This window comes from Rutilus rutilus, assembly GCF_951802725.1.
Source record: "Rutilus rutilus genome assembly, chromosome: 8".
Taxonomy (NCBI): domain Eukaryota; kingdom Metazoa; phylum Chordata; class Actinopteri; order Cypriniformes; family Leuciscidae; genus Rutilus; species Rutilus rutilus.
In genome coordinates this window covers 17,665,946-17,685,551 of record NC_140222.1, presented here as the reverse complement: position 1 = coordinate 17,685,551, position 19,606 = coordinate 17,665,946, and the positions used below count along the sequence as shown (strand labels likewise).

At 34.8% G+C, this 19,606-nt stretch overlaps 2 protein-coding genes and 2 long non-coding RNA genes across 5 annotated transcripts in view; 2 read left to right on the top strand and 2 right to left on the bottom strand.

The window, feature by feature from the left end:
* Window positions 1–19,606, bottom strand: part of LOC311295887 (uncharacterized protein) — a 515,693-nt gene that overhangs the window by 105,706 nt on the left and 390,381 nt on the right. The window lies entirely within an intron of this gene.
* On the top strand, window positions 9,795–13,098 carry LOC311295931. 2 transcript variants are annotated; one of them, XR_014628426.1, is made up of 5 exons: window positions 9,795–9,878; window positions 10,809–10,910; window positions 11,555–11,678; window positions 11,833–11,948; window positions 12,688–13,098. It is a non-coding gene; the product is annotated as an uncharacterized lncRNA (long non-coding RNA). The 2 variants fall into 2 exon arrangements; XR_014628427.1 differs by lacking the exon at window positions 9,795–9,878 and having other exon boundaries at window positions 10,770–10,910; window positions 11,836–11,948; window positions 12,688–12,927.
* LOC311295937 lies at window positions 14,679–17,058 on the bottom strand. The gene is made up of 3 exons (XR_014628435.1): window positions 16,933–17,058; window positions 16,103–16,204; window positions 14,679–15,492 (listed from the first exon to the last, which is right to left on the bottom strand). It is a non-coding gene; the product is annotated as an uncharacterized lncRNA (long non-coding RNA).
* LOC311294774 (uncharacterized protein) overlaps window positions 18,028–19,606 on the top strand; it is a gene marked incomplete at both ends in the record, with an annotated part of 4,313 nt that continues 2,734 nt past the window's right edge. Inside the window, 2 exons of the mRNA XM_084415803.1 lie at window positions 18,028–18,139; window positions 19,590–19,606. The exon at window positions 19,590–19,606 is cut by the window's right edge and continues 292 nt beyond it. Coding sequence (XP_084271929.1) covers window positions 18,028–18,139; window positions 19,590–19,606 — 129 coding nt within the window. The remainder of the gene's footprint in view (window positions 18,140–19,589) is intronic.

The window sequence follows — 19,606 nt, the reverse complement described above, 5'->3', positions numbered from 1 at the left end:
ACGTATGATAGAAATAAAGTCAATCTGGTTTATAATAAGTGAAGCTGGTAATGCTGTTTTTGGAGTTATTTAATGACGTTAGAGCTTGATGTCAAGCAAAGGTTTTGTTTTCACTTTCAACCAAAATTTGACATCTGAGCAACATTTGAGTCCACATCCAATGCCAAATGGGAAGCTTCCCGCTAAAAACGTTATAAGAATGTTATCACTAACATTCGTTTTCATTTTTAGCACAACTTTCTTGGAACAAAAAATCACAGATCATAACAAAATGTGTAGCTGAGTAAGAGCATTGTGTAATATAAACTTGACTAAAGTTCATACAATAATCGATGTGACTGTGTTCAGCTGTTTTTCTCTCAGCTAGAAAGACTGGGATTTTCCAGCATACGAGCCAAGAGTGCTCGTTCCCCCTCAGCTCAATGTGAAGTTGTGTTTTCCCCCCTCTCATATTACAATAGGTTATGTATTATTCTATATTTAGAGCGCTTTAAAGGTCACATCTTTAAACGTCCATTTCTTGAGACGTTTCCAGCTCTGGTTTAAGAATAAACAGGCACTCATGACACTCTGTTCTTTTCTCTGGTCCTTTGTAAAATTTGGTCACAGCAGCTTTGTGGAAAGGTTTCAACTTTTACTGCTAAAACTTTTACTGCTTTATCTAGGCAAACTCTTTTTATGAATAGGCTGGAATCTGCAACATTATGAAGAGCATTTTCAAGATCGGTTTGTCTTTGCTAGTAATGTGGTATTATAAGTGAAGTGTAGCCTACGATTTCTCTTTATTCTTTAAACTTTCTGTTTGACTTTTTACCTAACCTATTACTGTAATATTTTATGTTACCTTAATATATATATATTGTATTACCTTTTAAAGCATACACTATACAGTACCTTTAGTAACAGCACAGCAGCTTAATGATCAAACAACCTTAATGTTATTGGCATCTTGAAAAGGGGAGTCCGTCAAAAGATGATGAGAATGGTTTATTTTTAATCAGTCTATAACTAGTACCAGTAATTGCTGTGAAATGAAACAAAAACAAAGTTGTAACTGCCTCTGTAGGAAAAAATGTATTTGAATGTTTCCCCCCCCATTTGTAAGTAGATTTGTATAATATTATACATAATCAGTATAGATACACTACATGTTCATGTATTAATTAGCTGATCTTTATTTACTTTATTTTATGATATGAGTTTAATGCATTATATATTTTACAACTCTGGGACCCAATGTATAACATTCAGTGTTTCTGTCTATGGTGAGGATATACTTTTATTATTTGAATAATTTAGATATTTTAAGTTGTCTTTTATTTAGATTCAAAGTGCAATATTAGATACACCATATTCAATAACATAGCAGAGTTTTAGATTCACAATATCACAGTCTTGCTGTTGTTCTGAATATCATCACGGCTGTGATTGGGCCGCAGGTGATCACATGACCGATATTCACAACCAAATGAGTGTGATGCTGATTTTTTTATACAAACATACATATTTATTCAAATATAGATTGTTTTCCTCCAATAACAGGGTTCAATATGTTTAATCTCTGCCTGTGTCTTTAATTTTCATATATAATTCATTTTACAATGATGTCTGTAACTTTCAAAGCACAAAGCTCCTTTCCCCAAATATTATTTGTTAAAACAGCTTGATGTAAACGTCTACAATTATTGACACCTCTGTGATAAATACTGACTGTTGTCAGGCTTCCCATAATAATGTAAAAAAATATATAGGCTATATATTGTTTAATCTTCATTACAAAGTTTAATGTTTATATGTAATTAGCAATCATTAACATTTATTTGTCAGATCTTCACTCAGGTTATGTAGTGTTGATGTTTATAGTGTTTGTTACTGACTGTCTGTCTTTATTACAGAATCAGTTCTGTCTTCAGGTGACGTAGCAGGAATAGTTGTTGTTCTGCTGCTGGTGTTTTTTAGTTTGTGAAAATGTTTTACACTTGTTTGTATTTTTGTTGCACAAGAGAGATTTCATAAGTGTTTACACTACTATATATATATATATATATATATATAAAGTCACTTTGCTTCAGTGTTCTATTGTTATATAACAATGTTTCCATTTACTTTCTGAACTTTTTTGGACACATCTGTATTGTCAGTAAAAAAATATATAAATAGTTTTCACTGAATGTGCCTAAAAGTAAACCTTGCTAAGGGATCGTTAAATTTGGAAAACATTTCATCTGGACGTCTAGAATATACAAGTATAACTTGAAAAACACCAAACATTTGCTGCCGTTTTTCATAAATCTGGTAAATCCATCCATTCCCAGACAAAATACATTTAAAATTGGCAATTTAAATTGGGTTAGAAAAACAAAGAAAAGTACAGACGAGTCAGGTGCCCAGCTGCAGTGACAGCAGCCTGTTATGTTGTAAATGATGACAGAATTTAATTCCTTTTAATTTAAAACCTTTAACACCAGTATTGGGTTAATGCTCATGTTGAATGCTCATGTTTTTGTGATCAAATCTGAATGTCAAATTGAAAATGTGATCTGAAGTGCCTTTGTATTAATTCTTAAAGGGGCTAAATGTAGTTTTCAGCGGCCTCTAGCGGTGATGTTTCAGATTGCAACCAATAAGTTTACTGAAAGCCAACTCCGGGTCTGTTTTTATACCCAGTACTACGGTGACCGGGAGGGGACATGTTCGGTTCACTTATTTTTGTCGTGGCCACAACATTTAAACTCGTGGGAACGTGATATTAAGTCGTGGGAACGTCATAATATCTCGTGGGAACGTCATATTAAGTCGTGGCCACAAGATCATTTTGTTGAGGTAACGACATAATGATGTCGTGGCCACGCGATGCAAAGTCGTGGCCTCGAGATCATTATGTTGAGGGAACGATATATTTTTCTCGTGGCCACGACTTCATATTTTGAGAGAACGACATCTGTTTGTCGTGGCCACGAGTTGAGGGAGCCACAGCGGCCAATAGGCTACTGTAACCGTTACCGTAGGCTACCATAGCATAGACTGGGCTACAGCAGAGATGGATATGATGACAGAAGAAATAACATGATTTTATTTTAAACTAGAAAAATGCATTTCCGGAGGAACTGCAAAGTGTGCTTGCTCGGGTGCAGTGCACTAACGTTAGCAGGTAGTGGATAGATGCGAGATGCGAGAAAAAATGCGAGAATGTGAGAAAAAAGATGTAAAACTGTCTTTTATTTTTGAATTTAATTCCTCAATCAGCGCTGGACCGGCATTTTCTGTCTTCCGCTGAGCCCTGGCCGTAGACAGATCATATGTTTTACCCTGTCAATGCAGTGGTCTGCGTTGCGCTGATCTTATTCACACTATCGAGTGTAGGTGCAGCATTCTAACATTGAGTCATAATGAGCTGTTTGTGAAGAAATTATCCGCTTCCAAATTATGTCATTTTAATCATGAAATTGAAACATTAAAAAACAATTTGCTCTTTATGGTGTGCGAGTGATAGAGCGCGGCAGCAACAAACCATCAGCTTGCAGCGTAACAACATTGAATGCTCGGCCGAACAGCTGATCATAGCTGTACAGGGCGCCTTATTATTTTCCATCTCCATAAATATATCTAGTAGTAAAGCTAATGCAAGGGCTAGAAATCTATTAATCTTTTGCTGATTCTTATACTTATAGTTTACTATTTATTTACAATTTTTGCAGTTGCAGTAGGCCTACAGTATACTACTAAGTTCACTTAAAAAAAAACTTGTAGAATAAAACTACTAAACTAGTAGTTTACTGAGAGTACACTAAAAGAGTAAAAATAATATATAAATGGTAAACTAAGTATGATGTTAAGTTCACTTAAAGAAAACTACTAGTTTAGTAGTTTTATACTACAAGTTTTCTTTAATTGAACTTAACATCATGCTTATAGTTTACCATTTATATATTAGTTTTACTCTTTTAGTGTACTCTCAGTAAACTACTAGTTTAATAGTTTTAAAGTTTTCTTTAAGTGAACTTAACATCATACTTATAGTTTTCCATTTATATATTATTTTTACTCTTTTAGTGTACTCTCAGTAAACTTGTAGTATAAAACTACTAAACTAGTAGTTTACTGAGAGTACACTAAAAGAGTAAATATAATATATAAATGGTAAACTATAAGCATGTTAAGTTCACTTAAAGAAAACTTGTATAAAACTACTAAACTAGTAGTTTACTGAGAGTACATTAAAATAAAACTTGTAGTATAAAACTACTAAACTAGTAGTTTACTGAGAGTATACTTCAAAGTTGCTACAAGTATTAAAATAGTAAACTACTAGTATACTCATAAGTTCACTTGCAGTACAAATGAGAAACGTAATTATAAACTAGTTGTGCACTTAAAGTTTACTACTGTTACACTTATACTTAAACATATACGTCTTTTATATACTTCAAGTGGGCCAATTTAGTCCCAAGCGGTATTAAAATAGTACACTTACAAGTTTACTACTAGTACATATTGACATTAGTATACTTACTACATAAAGTATACTTAAAATATACTTGAACATTACTCAAGTATACTTCATAAAATGAACTTGAAGTATACTTTTTTTTCGTAAGGGTGTGTACACTCATCCACTATTCCCTATATTTCTCCACTAATAGTTTACTTGAGTAAATTGAGTAAATTCAGACACCTAGCGTCGGAAGGGCTGCCGCTTTTGCACTAGATGCTTTTAGTGCTTGCTTTTTAATAATCATTTGAAACTAGCAAACTGGCAGCTCCAGAAGTACAATGAAAAGATTTATTTTGAACTCTGCCGTATCAACTAACATGTGTAAACCTTAATTAAACAATTTAATAATTAAATAAAAAGTCATTTATGCCAGCATGATATTACACTGTAGCCACATTGGACCAGCGGTTTAGAAATGGGAGGATTCAGATGCGGGAATTCATTCGGCCTGACCTCACAGTGTATGAGTTAATTCTCTAGACTTTGAGTGTACATCAGTTGTACACTCTCGTTACTGCGGTGCATTTGGGATTGAATGAGTGCACTTTATATACAATATGTTTCAGACAACACCACAAATGTCTGTCCCTTCAAATAGTGCCCTATTTCCCGATTTCAGACAGCCAACAGCATTTGGCGGTGACAAAATAAAAATTTCGCAAAAGCTACTGTTTTGCAAATGTACAGTCAGTGGAGATCACATGATACCTTGCATGATATACAGTCAAGCAGGAACTCTAACAGTGACTAGGAGACACAATTACACTGCAAGCAAATGCTGTGACCATATTAGCCTACTGACACACGCCCAACATTGCGATGCATTTCAGTTGCGGACAGAAAGTGCCTGGACGTGGTGCAATACTCAAACCACAGAGAGAAATCATAACTTTGTTGCTTTGGTGCATTTGTGTGAAAAACAAGCCTGGTCATTTTTTGGCTTTTGAATGAACCTCGTTGTTTCTCGTTCTCAGCTGCAATCTTCTGCCCTCAATTTTTTTGTCAGTCTGTAATTGGAACAATGGCAGCCTTTCATGAGATGAGATCAACTGGCACACATACAGAGGTAAGAGATGACAGTCTCTTGCTGGAAAGCTTTTCATGTAGTGATTCAGTGACTGATGCAGCTGATGTTGGTGGTTTACTTGTTCTGTGGAGTTTCATTATGGTTTGTGGGAATTTGGAAGAAGAAAGCCACTAACTGAACAAAACAGCTGAATTTAAGCTGATTTTAACAGCTGAAGGTCAATGGAGATACTTGATCAGGCCAAACATCTGTGGATCAATATGTGTCAGGAAGCTCATGAGGTTCAACCGGCATGAATGCAACAATGTGCTAAAATAATCGTAATGAGTGGTAAAGACAAACTAAGAGCAGAGTGGAAAATATACTGAAGAACTGAGATGTTCACACATTATTTTTGTGAGCGCGCTCAGTTCTTTTTTCATCCTGTTATTTCACACTCATCTAGTGTTCAGCAACTTCTCGGAACATTGTGTTTTTCCTGGAAACATTTTTAAACCTTTTAAAAGATGTTTCTTTTCATCTTTTCATAGCTTTTCTTTTGAATGGCCTGGCATTGTCTAGAATTAATTTTCTGGGTAAAACTGTCTGTAGTAAATGTAGAATCTAACATAAATATAGAGTTATTTTGTTTTCTACCCAATGAAAAGAAGTGGATGTTATTGTCAGTAAGATTTTGTTCATAAATATGTTATTCTCATTCTCAGCGGTTATATTAGTCTTCTTTGGTGCACATGTGAAATAAAGACACCATATTCTGAAAAAAAGTTGTTATACTAGATTCTATTCATGCAGCAAACTTGACAATGAAAAACCATAAATGGATTTATGCTTCAAGATTAACTGAATAAAGATGCAGAATCAAATCAATAGGGAGCAGAGCTGACCACTTTTTTCCCCCTAGAGGTCAAGAATGAGGCCAAAGATTATAATAATGCATGTTTGTTTTATAATAGACAAAAAGAGGCATAAAGGACTATGAAAAACAGATATATTACAACTCTTTAAGATGAAGTAGTCTCATCCAAGCTTCTATAGTAGTAACCTGTCACTGACACTGACGCACAAACTTCCAATATATTCTGTAACATTAAGCAATAATTTGCATGTAGTAATAATGCGCTTGTTAAGATGTGATGTATTGGCCTTCTGATAATATTAGAATTATTTGAGATTACAAACTTGCCCTGCAAAACAAACGAGAGAAGCTGCAATAAAATCTAGAAAAGTTTTGAAATCTTAAGAATCTGTGAATTGTTCATTTTCTTTCAAATTTATTTGACTGACAAAAAAAATACAAAGAATAGATTTCAATGGTTTCAATTCTATTTTGTAAATATAAACAAATTTTGATGGCTGCCACACATTCCAAAAAAATAATACGTTTTGTGTGGTGAAAAGTGCTTTAACACCACTGAATTAAAAAAATATATATATTGAAAAAAAAATTCAAAAGTAAAACTTTTCACTTTTATAATAGAGAATTCATTAAGTAGAGTTTACTTTCAGTCTCTTAAATGATATTTACTTATAGGATACATTGTGATATATTGGTTTCAGCTGTTCATAAAAACCTGATTAATCAGATACAGTGTTTGATGGCGACGTCTGCACACTCCTCCTCTGTCGGAGACATCTGGATCTGAATTCATAAACCAGAATGACCACCGTGGCCACGCCCGCCAGAGCAGAGTGGACCAATCGGATCACACTTCCAGTAACACCACAACAGAGACAGCCTTATGAGAGAAGAAATAATGAGCAATTTTATAAACCCCTAAATCCATGATCTTTACACACTCAAAAAGTAAGCCTTTTTTTCGCTCCAAGATTTACATAATTCAATTAATAGTAAAATCTCACCAAATTGTATGAATAATTCTTATATATTATGAATTAATCATTTAAATGAGTAAAAACAAACAAAATAGAGCTTAATTAAACATTTTGTATAAATCTAAATAAAACAAGGGAATGGACCATTTAGTTTATGTTATCCGTATTCATAAATAAATAAAAGATCTGAAAAGATACAAATCTGTGCCCTCAGTTTAAAAGTTGTAATAGGGTCTAGTTCTATGAGCACGTAAATACTTTTGTATAAATCGTAATCTTGTATGGGATGAACGCACCTAATATATTGGCTAGTCACTAATATCACAGATGACGTAGGCCTTTCTAAACACTCACTTTTGTTTAGATGTTGAGTCTGCACACAGCTGTAGGTGTTTTTATCCTGATATTCCGCCTCCAGAGGTAGAGAGAGACTGGACAAAAAACTGTTTCCTTTGTACCAGGAGAGAGTCACATGACTCGCATTCAACACTGAACACAGCAGTGAACAATTCTGCTTTGATGATGAAGGACATCGTGTAAAGTGTCTGGGAAGAGGAGCTGGAAAACATTACAGAATAATTAAATTAGATTAAAGTGTCCGCACATTCAGCAACAAAGTGCCCTCGTCTAAAGCTGCGTTCACACTGCCAACAACTTTTCCACAGAAACTAACCCCTAACCCTAACACACACCCGGACAGACAGCTTTTGCGACCAATGATAGCTTTCTCCACACCCCTATACCTTTCGTCACGCCCGGAACATGGCGGTAAGACCACAAGTAGGCATTCCCACAACTTCAGTTTAGTAATGTTTATGAATGACATTCACAGATGTTATTCCATGCTGTAGACACTGATTAGCTTTCTTGCTGAGAAAAACAAAAAGACTAAATATAAATAGAATCAGTTCATAAACTGCTTACATTTTTAAGATGAACAAGATTACAGTTATTCGTCTGCAGCGAAAGCACCGGTCTATCTGAGTTCACAAACCCATTCCAGCTCAGATTCAGTGTCGAGTACCAACATGTACACAATTTACAAAGACACAAATTATAGGAAAGTTGCTGACCACTAAAATAACTTTCCCTCCATCTTGCTGCAGACACAGTCGCTCTTCATTTGCATAAAGTTAAACATGGGTGCTTCTTAAAACGGAAGGCTGGATCCCCTTGTCTAGACCTTCTGAGGCTTGTAGGCTAAACTCCTCAGCACTGAACGCTAAGACGGGCTAGTATGCGCATGGCTACGTCATGCATGTTCCCGGCACGGAAATACAATTATGTACAACACGACACTGTTATTAAAAACCTTTATATGAACTGGCTTTCTATTATATAGTAAATGCTGTCTCTGGTCTTCCAGTGGATTACTTTATTGTCAGTTTAGTGTTAAGTTATTAATTTCCACCAAGACAAAAGATAACATGTGCCTTCATGTTCGAAAACATTTTTGTCTTACTTTTCATAATAACTCAGACAAGCTCAGTGCCAACTTTTTTCCCATCTGTTCTTTTTTGTGAATTGGAATGTGCGCAAAGGATTGTGGGTGACGGAATGACACTTGATGCATCCTTCAAAGTGAGCTGAATGAAGAATGAAAAACAAAGGCAGCCTTCCAAGGATCCTTCAAATTGAGAAGGCCTTCAGCGGCACTTAATGCAACCCTGTATCACATGAAATACGTTCTGAGGAAACTATTTTGCAAATCGCAATTACGTTACATGCCAACATATAAGCAGTGCTATTACGTTGGTCCTTAACCTAATATAAGCAGTGCTATTACGTTGGCCCTTAACCTAAAATAGCCAATCTATTGCAGTGCTATTACGTTTGTCCTGAACATAATACATCCAAAGCAGGTTTCTTTTCACACGTAGCAGCTAATGCTGTTCATTTTGTTTTAATTATTTACTCCCTTTTTTCTCATTGGGCTACAAAATATTATCTATGCCAGGGCGAGTCAAATGGCAGCACACAGATAATTTTTATCTGGCCCTCCAACTGGTTTTTGATGTTTAAAACCCCTCGCAATCTGATATCAAAGTCCCCGCAAAGGTTTAGCGCGTTCAGCGGTGAGTTTAACAACGCACGTGATCATTCAGCGGTGAGTTTAACAACGCACGTGATCTCACGGCAGTTCGTGATATGGTCACGTAATTTAATCTATTGATTTGTGCCACGGACACGTTTATTTCGTTATTTTCGTAATACCAGCACGTTTTTTAAACTAATGTATTTTCAATGGGAAGCGTCTTTCGTGATAATAACAGCACGATTCTTTCTGCCTGGCTGTCGGCTGCAGCAGAGAAGCTGTTTAATCAACATTTATTCACGAGATCTTATGTATTTTTATGTATTTTTTTAATGTTATTATTTCGGTCTTATTGCCAGGGTAGCTGGTTTGCTTTGCTGTTTATTGATTTTCTAAAATTATATTTTATCAGTAGGAAATCGCGCTGAAGAAGTCTCGTTCCGAACACATCGCGATATTTGGCATCAGTTCACGTGTGTCAGATGTTGGTAAGTAAATACCTAAATACGCTATCCTAATGTGTGATATCATGTCTTTTCTGTTTGTCGATGTTAATCTGCCATTATATCTGCCATCTCCACGGAGACTTTGCGTTTCATTGCTTTCTAATTCAAAACAGGGTGATTAACACTACCTGTCACGTGACGTGCTATAGGCCTAGATATTCATATCAGATTAAAAATAGTACAATTAGTTCCAAAGTTGTATTTGTAGTAGAAGCACAGTAAAAACAACACTTACCATGCTTTTACCGCAGTAACATTAGTTTTACTGGGATAAGTGTAGTAAAAAGACAGTAATCACAAAACTTACCATGCTTTTACCACACTATTTGTAGTTTTAATGTGGTACTTATTGTAAATGCACAGTAACCACAACACTTACCATGCTTTTACCACAGTAACCATAGTTTTACTGTGATAGGTGTGGTAAAAGGACAGTAACCACAAAACTTACCATGCTTTAAACCTCAGTAACCTTAGTTTTACTGTGATTGGTTTAGTAAGGACAGTAATCACAAAACTTACCATGCTTTTACCTCAGTATTGATAGTTTTAAAGTGATATTTGTTGTAAATGCATATTAACCACAACACTTGCCATGCTTGTAAGGCTTTATAATGTAACATCCAATATTTGCAAGGTAAATCAGTACTTTTCCCTTTAAATCAGGGATAGGCAACTCCGGTCCTGGAGGGCCACTGTCCTGCAGAGTTTAGCTCCAACCCTAATTAAACACACCTGAACAAGGCAATCAGTGTTTTCAGGATTACTAGATAGATACAGGCAGGTGAGTTTTTATCAGGGCTGAAGCTAAACTCTGCAGGACAGTGGCCCTCCAGGACCGGAGTTGCCTATCCCTGCTTTAAATAATCCTATATATTATACATAATGATATTTTCTTTTCTCTTTTTTCAGCTGAAAAGACCAAAAGGGCCTTTCGGACTCAGTCATTCCATTATTGTTTGAGGAGAAGTAAACGGAGAAGACGGACAGCTGCAAAGGCAAATATTCGCAATGGTATGTATGTGTTGGTTTTAACCCTAAATCAAACATTTTATCAAGCATTTGTTGCAAACATAGTCTGAAAGTCTTAATAATTCACAAGATTTAACAAGTTTTTTCAAATTCATACGATACTCGTACATATTTGTATACTCGTACACAATCCTGCAGCTTTTACTCCTAGTGCTGTCATTGGCTACTGCCTCAATTCCTGTACATATTTATCGCGATATTTGTAAATCAGTTGCGCCACTTCTTGGAAAGTTGTCGGATGTCACACACACTGTCAGAAAGTTTATATTAATTGCAAATTGGTCTCCGTCTGTTTATGTTCCAGTGATACATGATGTCTCTCCACACCTCATAACCTACCTCTGTTTGCAAGAGTGGAAAAGCTTATCTGACTTGTCAAATGACATCAGATACTCGATTATTTATATATAACTGTCCCGTTTGCATGTAAATCATTTTCATGATTATTGCTTGCTATTAAAGACATACTTTTATTCATAGAAATGCCCACATATCAGTGAACTTATTACATAAAAATGCTTTTAACATTTAATTATGCAACACTCTTTACAGAAAACATATCCTACAGTTATAAACTGACTATTTGCAAGTAATGTATTAAAATGACCTTCCTTTCTGTTTTGCAGGATTACTTAGTCCTTTTTTTTTAAAGCTCTACCAATATCAAACTCAACAGCTCTTTTAAGAGCCAACCATTACAAGAGCTACTAGTGAGTCGCAGCGAATCTTGCCGTGATCAGCCCTTCCCAGGTGAAGTTTCTAGAATATTGCAATCAGTATTTACTCATCAAATGTTCTCTCCTGAATCATATGGTAAATTAACTTATTTATAACTGTCTTAATTTGTGTTTCAAGAACAATAGTAATTGCACATAGAGTAAGTCGAGACTATCTTGTTTTACAGCAGAGAAGGAAGACCAGTCCTTATATCAACGCAAGCTAATCGAATAAGTCCTTTGTTTCGGGTGAGGAAGGAACATCTGATGCCCAAAGAAGGCAGAAAAGTGCGCGAGTCCATTGGTATGTCTTGTATTGAAACAATGCTGTAATATGTAGTACATAATTTGATGTTGACAATTTTACATTGTACAGGTTATCACTTGGTTTTTGACCAAGTGAAGCTCTTGAAACAATTGACAGAAGATTATGTAGTCTGGAAAGAAATCAAGCATCACTGGCAAAGGCTCAAAAGAGACCATGCCTTTCTTAAAAATCTTTTAAAATATGTTGCTGTTGATATGGGTAAAACTGTTTTTGTTCAGTACTTAGCTTATTTTGTGCTGCAATATTTTATATATATATATATATATATATATGTATATATATTTATATATGTTTATGTGTATATATATATATATATATATATATATATATATGTATATGTGTGTGTGTGTGTGTGTGTGTGTGTATATATATATATATATATATATATATGTATATAATACTTCAATGTGTATATTATATAACGTACTGACTGCTGCTTTGTAAATTTATGTAAGGAACAGGCAACTCTGGCCCTTTGCATTCTACTTTTTGAGGTTAGTTAAGAGTTAACCTCCAACCCTAATCGAGCACATCTGAAAATTTTAACCAAAGTCTTCAGGTTTACTTCTAGACAATAGGCAGGAGGGTTTGAGGTCGGAGCTAAATGTGCAGGATAGTGGACGCTGAGGGCCAGAGTAAACCATCACTGCTTTAAATAACGCAGAACATAACATAACTTTATTTGAATGGTTTCTGTCTTTTGTTTTACTTTCAGACCAGGACTGGAGAACGCCTGACAATGGGATGTTGAGACTTCTTCCTCTGGTTGAGAAAAAGCTACTCCACATCAGTGATCACATCTTCTGTTCTTCTGTTCTTCAACTGAACAAACTGTTTAGACGAGGATGAAGAACACTAACACGATAGAGACGTACAGGGAAGAGCAAGAAACCAGTTTAGCTGTGATAATGAATCATTATTTTCCAACACAATATCAAATCTGTTTTCTGTATCATATGTGACTGAATATGATTAACTGGCACTCGTTTTGTGGCTTCAGCAGCTGTGAATGGATTCATATGATGTTAACGTGTTTTTGAAGACACATTTTTATTTATCTTGAATCTCATTTGTCTTTATGCTACTTTATCAACTTTATGCTTTGTTCTCCAATAAAGTGTTGTTTAATAAAGTATGATGACTATTGTGTATTGAAAGTGGTGTTTGGTACAGTAAATAGAAATTTTCTTTTGAGAAATTTTAATTTCTTATTTCTTTAAAAATAACTACATATAATTAATAACTTATAAATAACTAAATATATTTAATTACCATGATTCTTTTACTTGGGACATAAAAATTTAGATCTGGTTAATGATATTTGGGACAACAATGCAACAAAAGTTGCACATACTTGCATGTATGCCAGTTTCCAGTGAAATAAAAGGAAGCTATGTGAATAACAAGAGGCTGCAGTGGGCTATCTTGCTATAAATACTTAAAGCTTAATTGAAGATGATCCATGTTGATCATTCTAGTATACTCTATATAGTATACTCTATATATCACTGATGTCAGGAATATAAGCAGCAATCAGAGGGGGTGAAAAGGAAATGTTGGCACTGTTTTTTTGTTGTTTTACTGAATGGTGCATTATCCTTGTGTAATAGTAATAGTATGTGTAGATCTGTGTAGATTATACTGTCCTTCCACCCCCAGGGCCCCAGCAATGGCCCCCAGAAGAGCAAACAAGTGCACATTTCAAATGGCTGTAACTCAAAGTCTGATTAGTGTATCAAAGAGAAAATCGGCTGGACAACTGCTTATACTATGTTTAATAAATAATGTTGGCCACAGTTTTCAGACATATATGGAAAGCTGGCATAAAGGTTATTTTTAAAGTGCTCACAGTAAAATATCAAATTTCAGCCTGTCCCTCATATATGTCATAAAGGTTTGCACAATGAACAAATTTAGATATCCAGTTGTCCATTAAATATATTATTTATTTAACATTTATTGTTTTATTACTAAACGTTTTAAACTACATTACCCACATATCTCTGTCATTCTATCAGTGGAGCAGGAAGCATTGTTCTGTAGTTCATTGAAATGTGCAGACATGCTTAGGGTTAGGGTTAGGATCTCGGTAAAGGAGTAATTTCTCACAACATAGAGACACTTTATAGTTAGCTTAATGTATAACTAACGTAATAATACCACCAAAACATACTTTGTAACATGAAGCGCCGTTTTATATGGGTTAAACGATTGTCCAATCACAGCGAGTTCTGCGATAAAGTCACAGCCAATAACAAGCCAGCTGAACAGATGCGTCACACTTACATGCCCTGGTTTATGGTAAACGATGACAGATCTCTTCTGGTTCCGGCTGCGGGGATAGATACCTTAAATATTTTATATTTAGGCTGTTAAACATGCATTCCTTCTAATTAAATTATAAAACTCATATTTAAAAACAAAAGACTCCTTTGTGTGGTTACCATCCAAAAACGAGGTCACATGATCAATGACACAAATTTGCTTAGACTGATGCATAAATAAATTTGAAAGAGAAACTTTGTTCAAAGCAATGTCCTACAGCAGGGGTAGTTTTGCAGTATTTTAATTAAAGATAATTACATGTACTAAAGTGCTTCTAACATTTACAGTGTATGTATAGTATATTAAAGGTATATCAATTATATTCAAATAAATGTAACAAAAGCACAATGAATGGACACCATTTTGAAAGCTTATTCCAATATTTAATGTCAAACTGTTTAAAGACAAATGTAGTGCCAAAACTACTGCACAACAGTATAAAAATCAGTTAATTAAAAATATCCAGATACAGGAGCAATCTATTATAGTGACACATACATTAACGTAAAAAAAATTGCTATGATGAAGTTGAATATATTTACAAACCAAGAGATGAGATTCAAGTTTGTTATGTGAACATACATTTGTTTCTTCGCTTTAAATAACAAATAGGCAAAAACATAAGCACAACATTTTACATTCTCAACTTTCATTCTATATCCTTGTGATTATTGGTCACTTTTATTGTAACTATGCAATGAATATGTCCTTTAGCAAAACACCTGATGAACACTGACACTTTTTTTGATAAAGGCATTAGGCAGAAATCAAGTACAATTTATGAAGCTGAAAAGAGAAAACAAAATGCTTTAACAATATGGAAAAAGATAAATCACTATTTTCAATATTGGTTCTGCATATATCAAAGAGATCCTGAGGAGGAATGGGACTTCACATGAAGACTTTCAGAAACTGTGACAGAGCAAAGGGTGCACCTCGCTGGACACATCCTACGCATGCCCAAACAACAACACCCAAACACAGTGATGAAGTGGACACCACCAGGAGGATGCAGGAGACAGGGAAGACCAAGGAAGACACGGAGACAGATGTTTCACGAAGACCTGAAGAATGTCAGTGTCCCATGGGAAGATGTGAAGAACCTGGCCACGGATCGAATACATTGGAGGACAGTTGTTGCCCAGCACAGGACTTGATGATGCCGTTGTGAGTTTATAACTGTAGGATATGTTTTCTGTAAAGAGTGTTGCATAATTAAATGTTAAAAGCATTTTTATGTAATAAGTTCACTGATATGTGGGCATTTCTATGAATAAAAGTATGTCTTTAATAGCAAGCAATAATCATGAAAATGATTTACATGCAAACGGGACAGTTATATATAAATAATCGAGTATCTGATGTCATTTGACAAGTCAGATAAGCTTTTCCACTCTTGCAAACAGAGGTAGGTTATGAGGTGTGGAGAGACATCATGTATCACTGGAACATAAACAGACGGAGACCAATTTGCAATTAATATAAACTTTCTGACAGTGTGTGTGACATCCGACAACTTTCCAAGAAGTGGCGCAACTGATTTACAAATATCGCGATAAATATGTACAGGAATTGAGGCAGTAGCCAATGACAGCACTAGGAGTAAAAGCTGCAGGATTGTGTACGAGTATACAAATATGTACGAGTATCGTACGAATTTGACAACTTGTTAAATCTTGTGAATTATTAAAACTTTCAGACTATGTTTGTACTGATTGGGCTATGGGTTTTGTGAGAAAAGTTTTAAGAAACAACAAATGCTTGATAAAATGTTTGATTTAGGGTTAAAACCAACACATACATACCATTGCGAATATTTGCCTTTGCAGCTGTCCGTCTTCTCCGTTTACTTCTCCTCAAACAATAATGGAATGACTGAGTCCGAAAGGCCCTTTTGGTCTTTTCAGCTGAAAAAAGAGAAAAGAAAATATCATTATGTATAATATATAGGATTATTTAAAGGGAAAAGTACTGATTTACCTTGCAAATATTGGATGTTACATTATAAAGCCTTACAAGCATGGCAAGTGTTGTGGTTAATATGCATTTACAACACATATCACTTTAAAACTATCAATACTGAGGTAAAAGCATGGTAAGTTTTGTGATTACTGTCCTTACTAAACCAATCACAGTAAAACTAAGGTTACTGAGGTTTAAAGCATGGTAAGTTTTGTGGTTACTGTCCTTTTACCACACCTATCACAGTAAAACTATGGTTACTGTGGTAAAAGCATGGTAAGTGTTGTGGTTACTGTGCATTTACAATAAGTACCACATTAAAACTACAAATAGTGTGGTAAAAGCATGGTAAGTTTTGTGATTACTGTCTTTTTACTACACTTATCACAGTAAAACTAATGTTACTGCGGTAAAAGCATGGTAAGTGTTGTTTTTACTGTGCTTCTACTACAAATACAACTTTGGAACTAATTGTACTATTTTTAATCTGATATGAATATCTAGGCCTATAGCACGTCACGTGACAGGCAGTGTTAATCACCCTGTTTTGAATTAGAAAGCAATGAAACGCAAAGTCTCCGTGGAGATGGCAGATATAATGGCAGATTAACATCGACAAACAGAAAAGACATGATATCACACATTAGGATAGCGTATTTAGGTATTTACTTACCAACATCTGACACACGTGAACTGATGCCAAATATCGCGATGTGTTCGGAACGAGACTTCTTCAGCGCGATTTCCTACTGATAAAATATAATTTTAGAAAATCAATAAACAGCAAAGCAAACCAGCTACCCTGGCAATAAGACCGAAATAATAACATTAAAAATAAATGTTGATTAAACAGCTTCTCTGCTGCAGCCGACAGCCAGGCAGAAAGAATCGTGCTGTTATTATCACGAAAGACGCTTCCCATTGAAAATACATTAGTTTAAAAAACGTGCTGGTATTACGAAAATAACGAAATAAACGTGTCCGTGGCACAAATCAATAGATTAAATTACGTGACCATATCACGAACTGCCGTGAGATCACGTGCGTTGTTAAACTCACCGCTGAATGATCACGTGCGTTGTTAAACTCACCGCTGAACGCGCTAAACCTTTGCGGGGACTTTGATATCAGATTGCGAGGGGTTTTAAACATCAAAAACCAGTTGGAGGGCCAGATAAAAAATTATCTGTGTGCTGCCATTTGACTCGCCCTGGCGTAGATAATATTTTGTAGCCCAATGAGAAAAAAGGGAGTAAATAATTAAAAAAAAATGAACAGCATTAGCTGCTACGTGTGAAAAGAAACCTGCTTTGGATGTATTATGTTCAGGACAAACGTAATAGCACTGCAATAGATTGGCTATATTAGGTTAAGGGCCAACGTAATAGCACTGCTTATATTAGGTTAAGGACCAACGTAATAGCACTGCTTATATGTTGGCATGTAACGTAATTGCGATTTGCAAAATAGTTTCCTCAGAACGTATTTCATGTGATACAGGGTTGCGTAAACAATACGGACAGATATAGGAGTCATTATTTACTGATCACTGAAGATCTAAAGGACAACATAAAAGGTATTTGGGCTACAAACGTATTACCAGATTTGCTCAAATTGGTGACAGACAGAATTAGCAGTTTCATATTTAATAGACGCAGACATGAGTTTGAGTATGGAAAATAACATTGGAGAGTTGCAGCAAATAACCACTTATACTTACATAAAGCTATTGTGTGAGTTCAGAAGAATTATATAGCGCACAAATTGCATGTCATTTTCTGATCTTCACAAAGACAGTCATGAGGAACTGCAACTGGATGGAAAAGAGCGGCTTGAAGACTCTGCAAAATCAAGCCATATGTGTTTAGAAGAACATGAAGGTGAGTAAAAGTCAAAATGTAACATTTAGTGATATAATATGTCTGTGCAGAAACAGATTTGTTAATTAGTTATGTATTTCAGTTTCATACATTTCATAAATTTTTTGTTCATTATTATCTAAATGACCAATTTTAAAAGAGGTTGTTTCCTTTTGTTTAAAACATTTTTAAAATGGTATTGTTGTCATATCTATTGAATAACGTGTAACTAATTGAATAAAGGTATAATTAACCAATCAATGCTGTGGGAAATACTGTTAAATCACGTTAATGAAGGATGCAACGTTAAAACATGCAACGTTATTGCAAATTGTTACAGATCTACTCAGTCCTTCAGTGTCTCTGATGTTATCATCTGGTTATAATCTCCTCATTTCCTATATCTATGTGCAGCTGTGACAGATGAAGGCAATATCTCTGAAGAACTTAGTCAAAAATTTCAGCTGTTAAGCAGCAAGAGAAAAATAAGCTTTACTGTGTGACAATGGAGTATGAAAAAGTACATGATTTTTCATAATAAATATTTATACTTTATTTTACAAGAAGTGCTGCTTGTGCTCATATTAATGTTAACTTTAATGTAGACATACATTACTATAAGTTGTTACAGATCTGATTTGAACTTATTATTAGAAGGACATTTAAAGAATGACATTATTTTCTCAGTATGCTTGACATGCTCATCTTCATCATGTGAATCTGTTCATTCATTTATATTCTCTTCATTTCTATGTTTCTGTGTGTTGCTATTACATAAAGCGGAGATCTCTGAAAAAATAAGTCAAATATGTAAGTATTGCAGTTGTTACAGCAAGAGTAAAATGAGCTTTACTGTGCTACAGTAGTTTAAATCTTATTGTTCATTAAGATGCATGAAATTAAAGAATTTCTGTCTGTTTAAAACCGTATTATTGTTGTTAACCAAAACTAATTTTCAGTAATTGAAATGAGCTGAAATAAATTGGAACGGTCAGATCAATCACAGAGAGTTAAAAAAAATTACAGTCTTTAATATAGGATAGGTATATGAGCAAAATATAACATGATATGATTATAATTTGTCTCTAATAATTGGTTCTTCATTTATGCAATCATTTTATGTAACAACCTAAATCAAGATAAATTACAATCTTATTTGAAGAGAATTATTAGAGGCCAAGTCCTGACTGTGGTCGAGAGGTGGAGCTGGGGATGGAGGAGGGTAATTATTTAGTTAGGAGTTCAAAAAGTAAATATTCAATAGGAGTGAGTTACTTTTGGTTTCCGATGAAGGATCCAGCTCATTATAGGCAGTGGATAAAGACAACAAAGAATCGTAAATAGGGCTGGGCGATTTATTGAATGTAAGTAATATCTCATCACTCAGCAGTGAAAAAATTACATGTGATATGCTGATCTAATGGCAAGATTTACTTTGTTTTCTCTTTGTTTCTATGTGCTGCTGTGACAGTTGAAGAGAAGACTGTG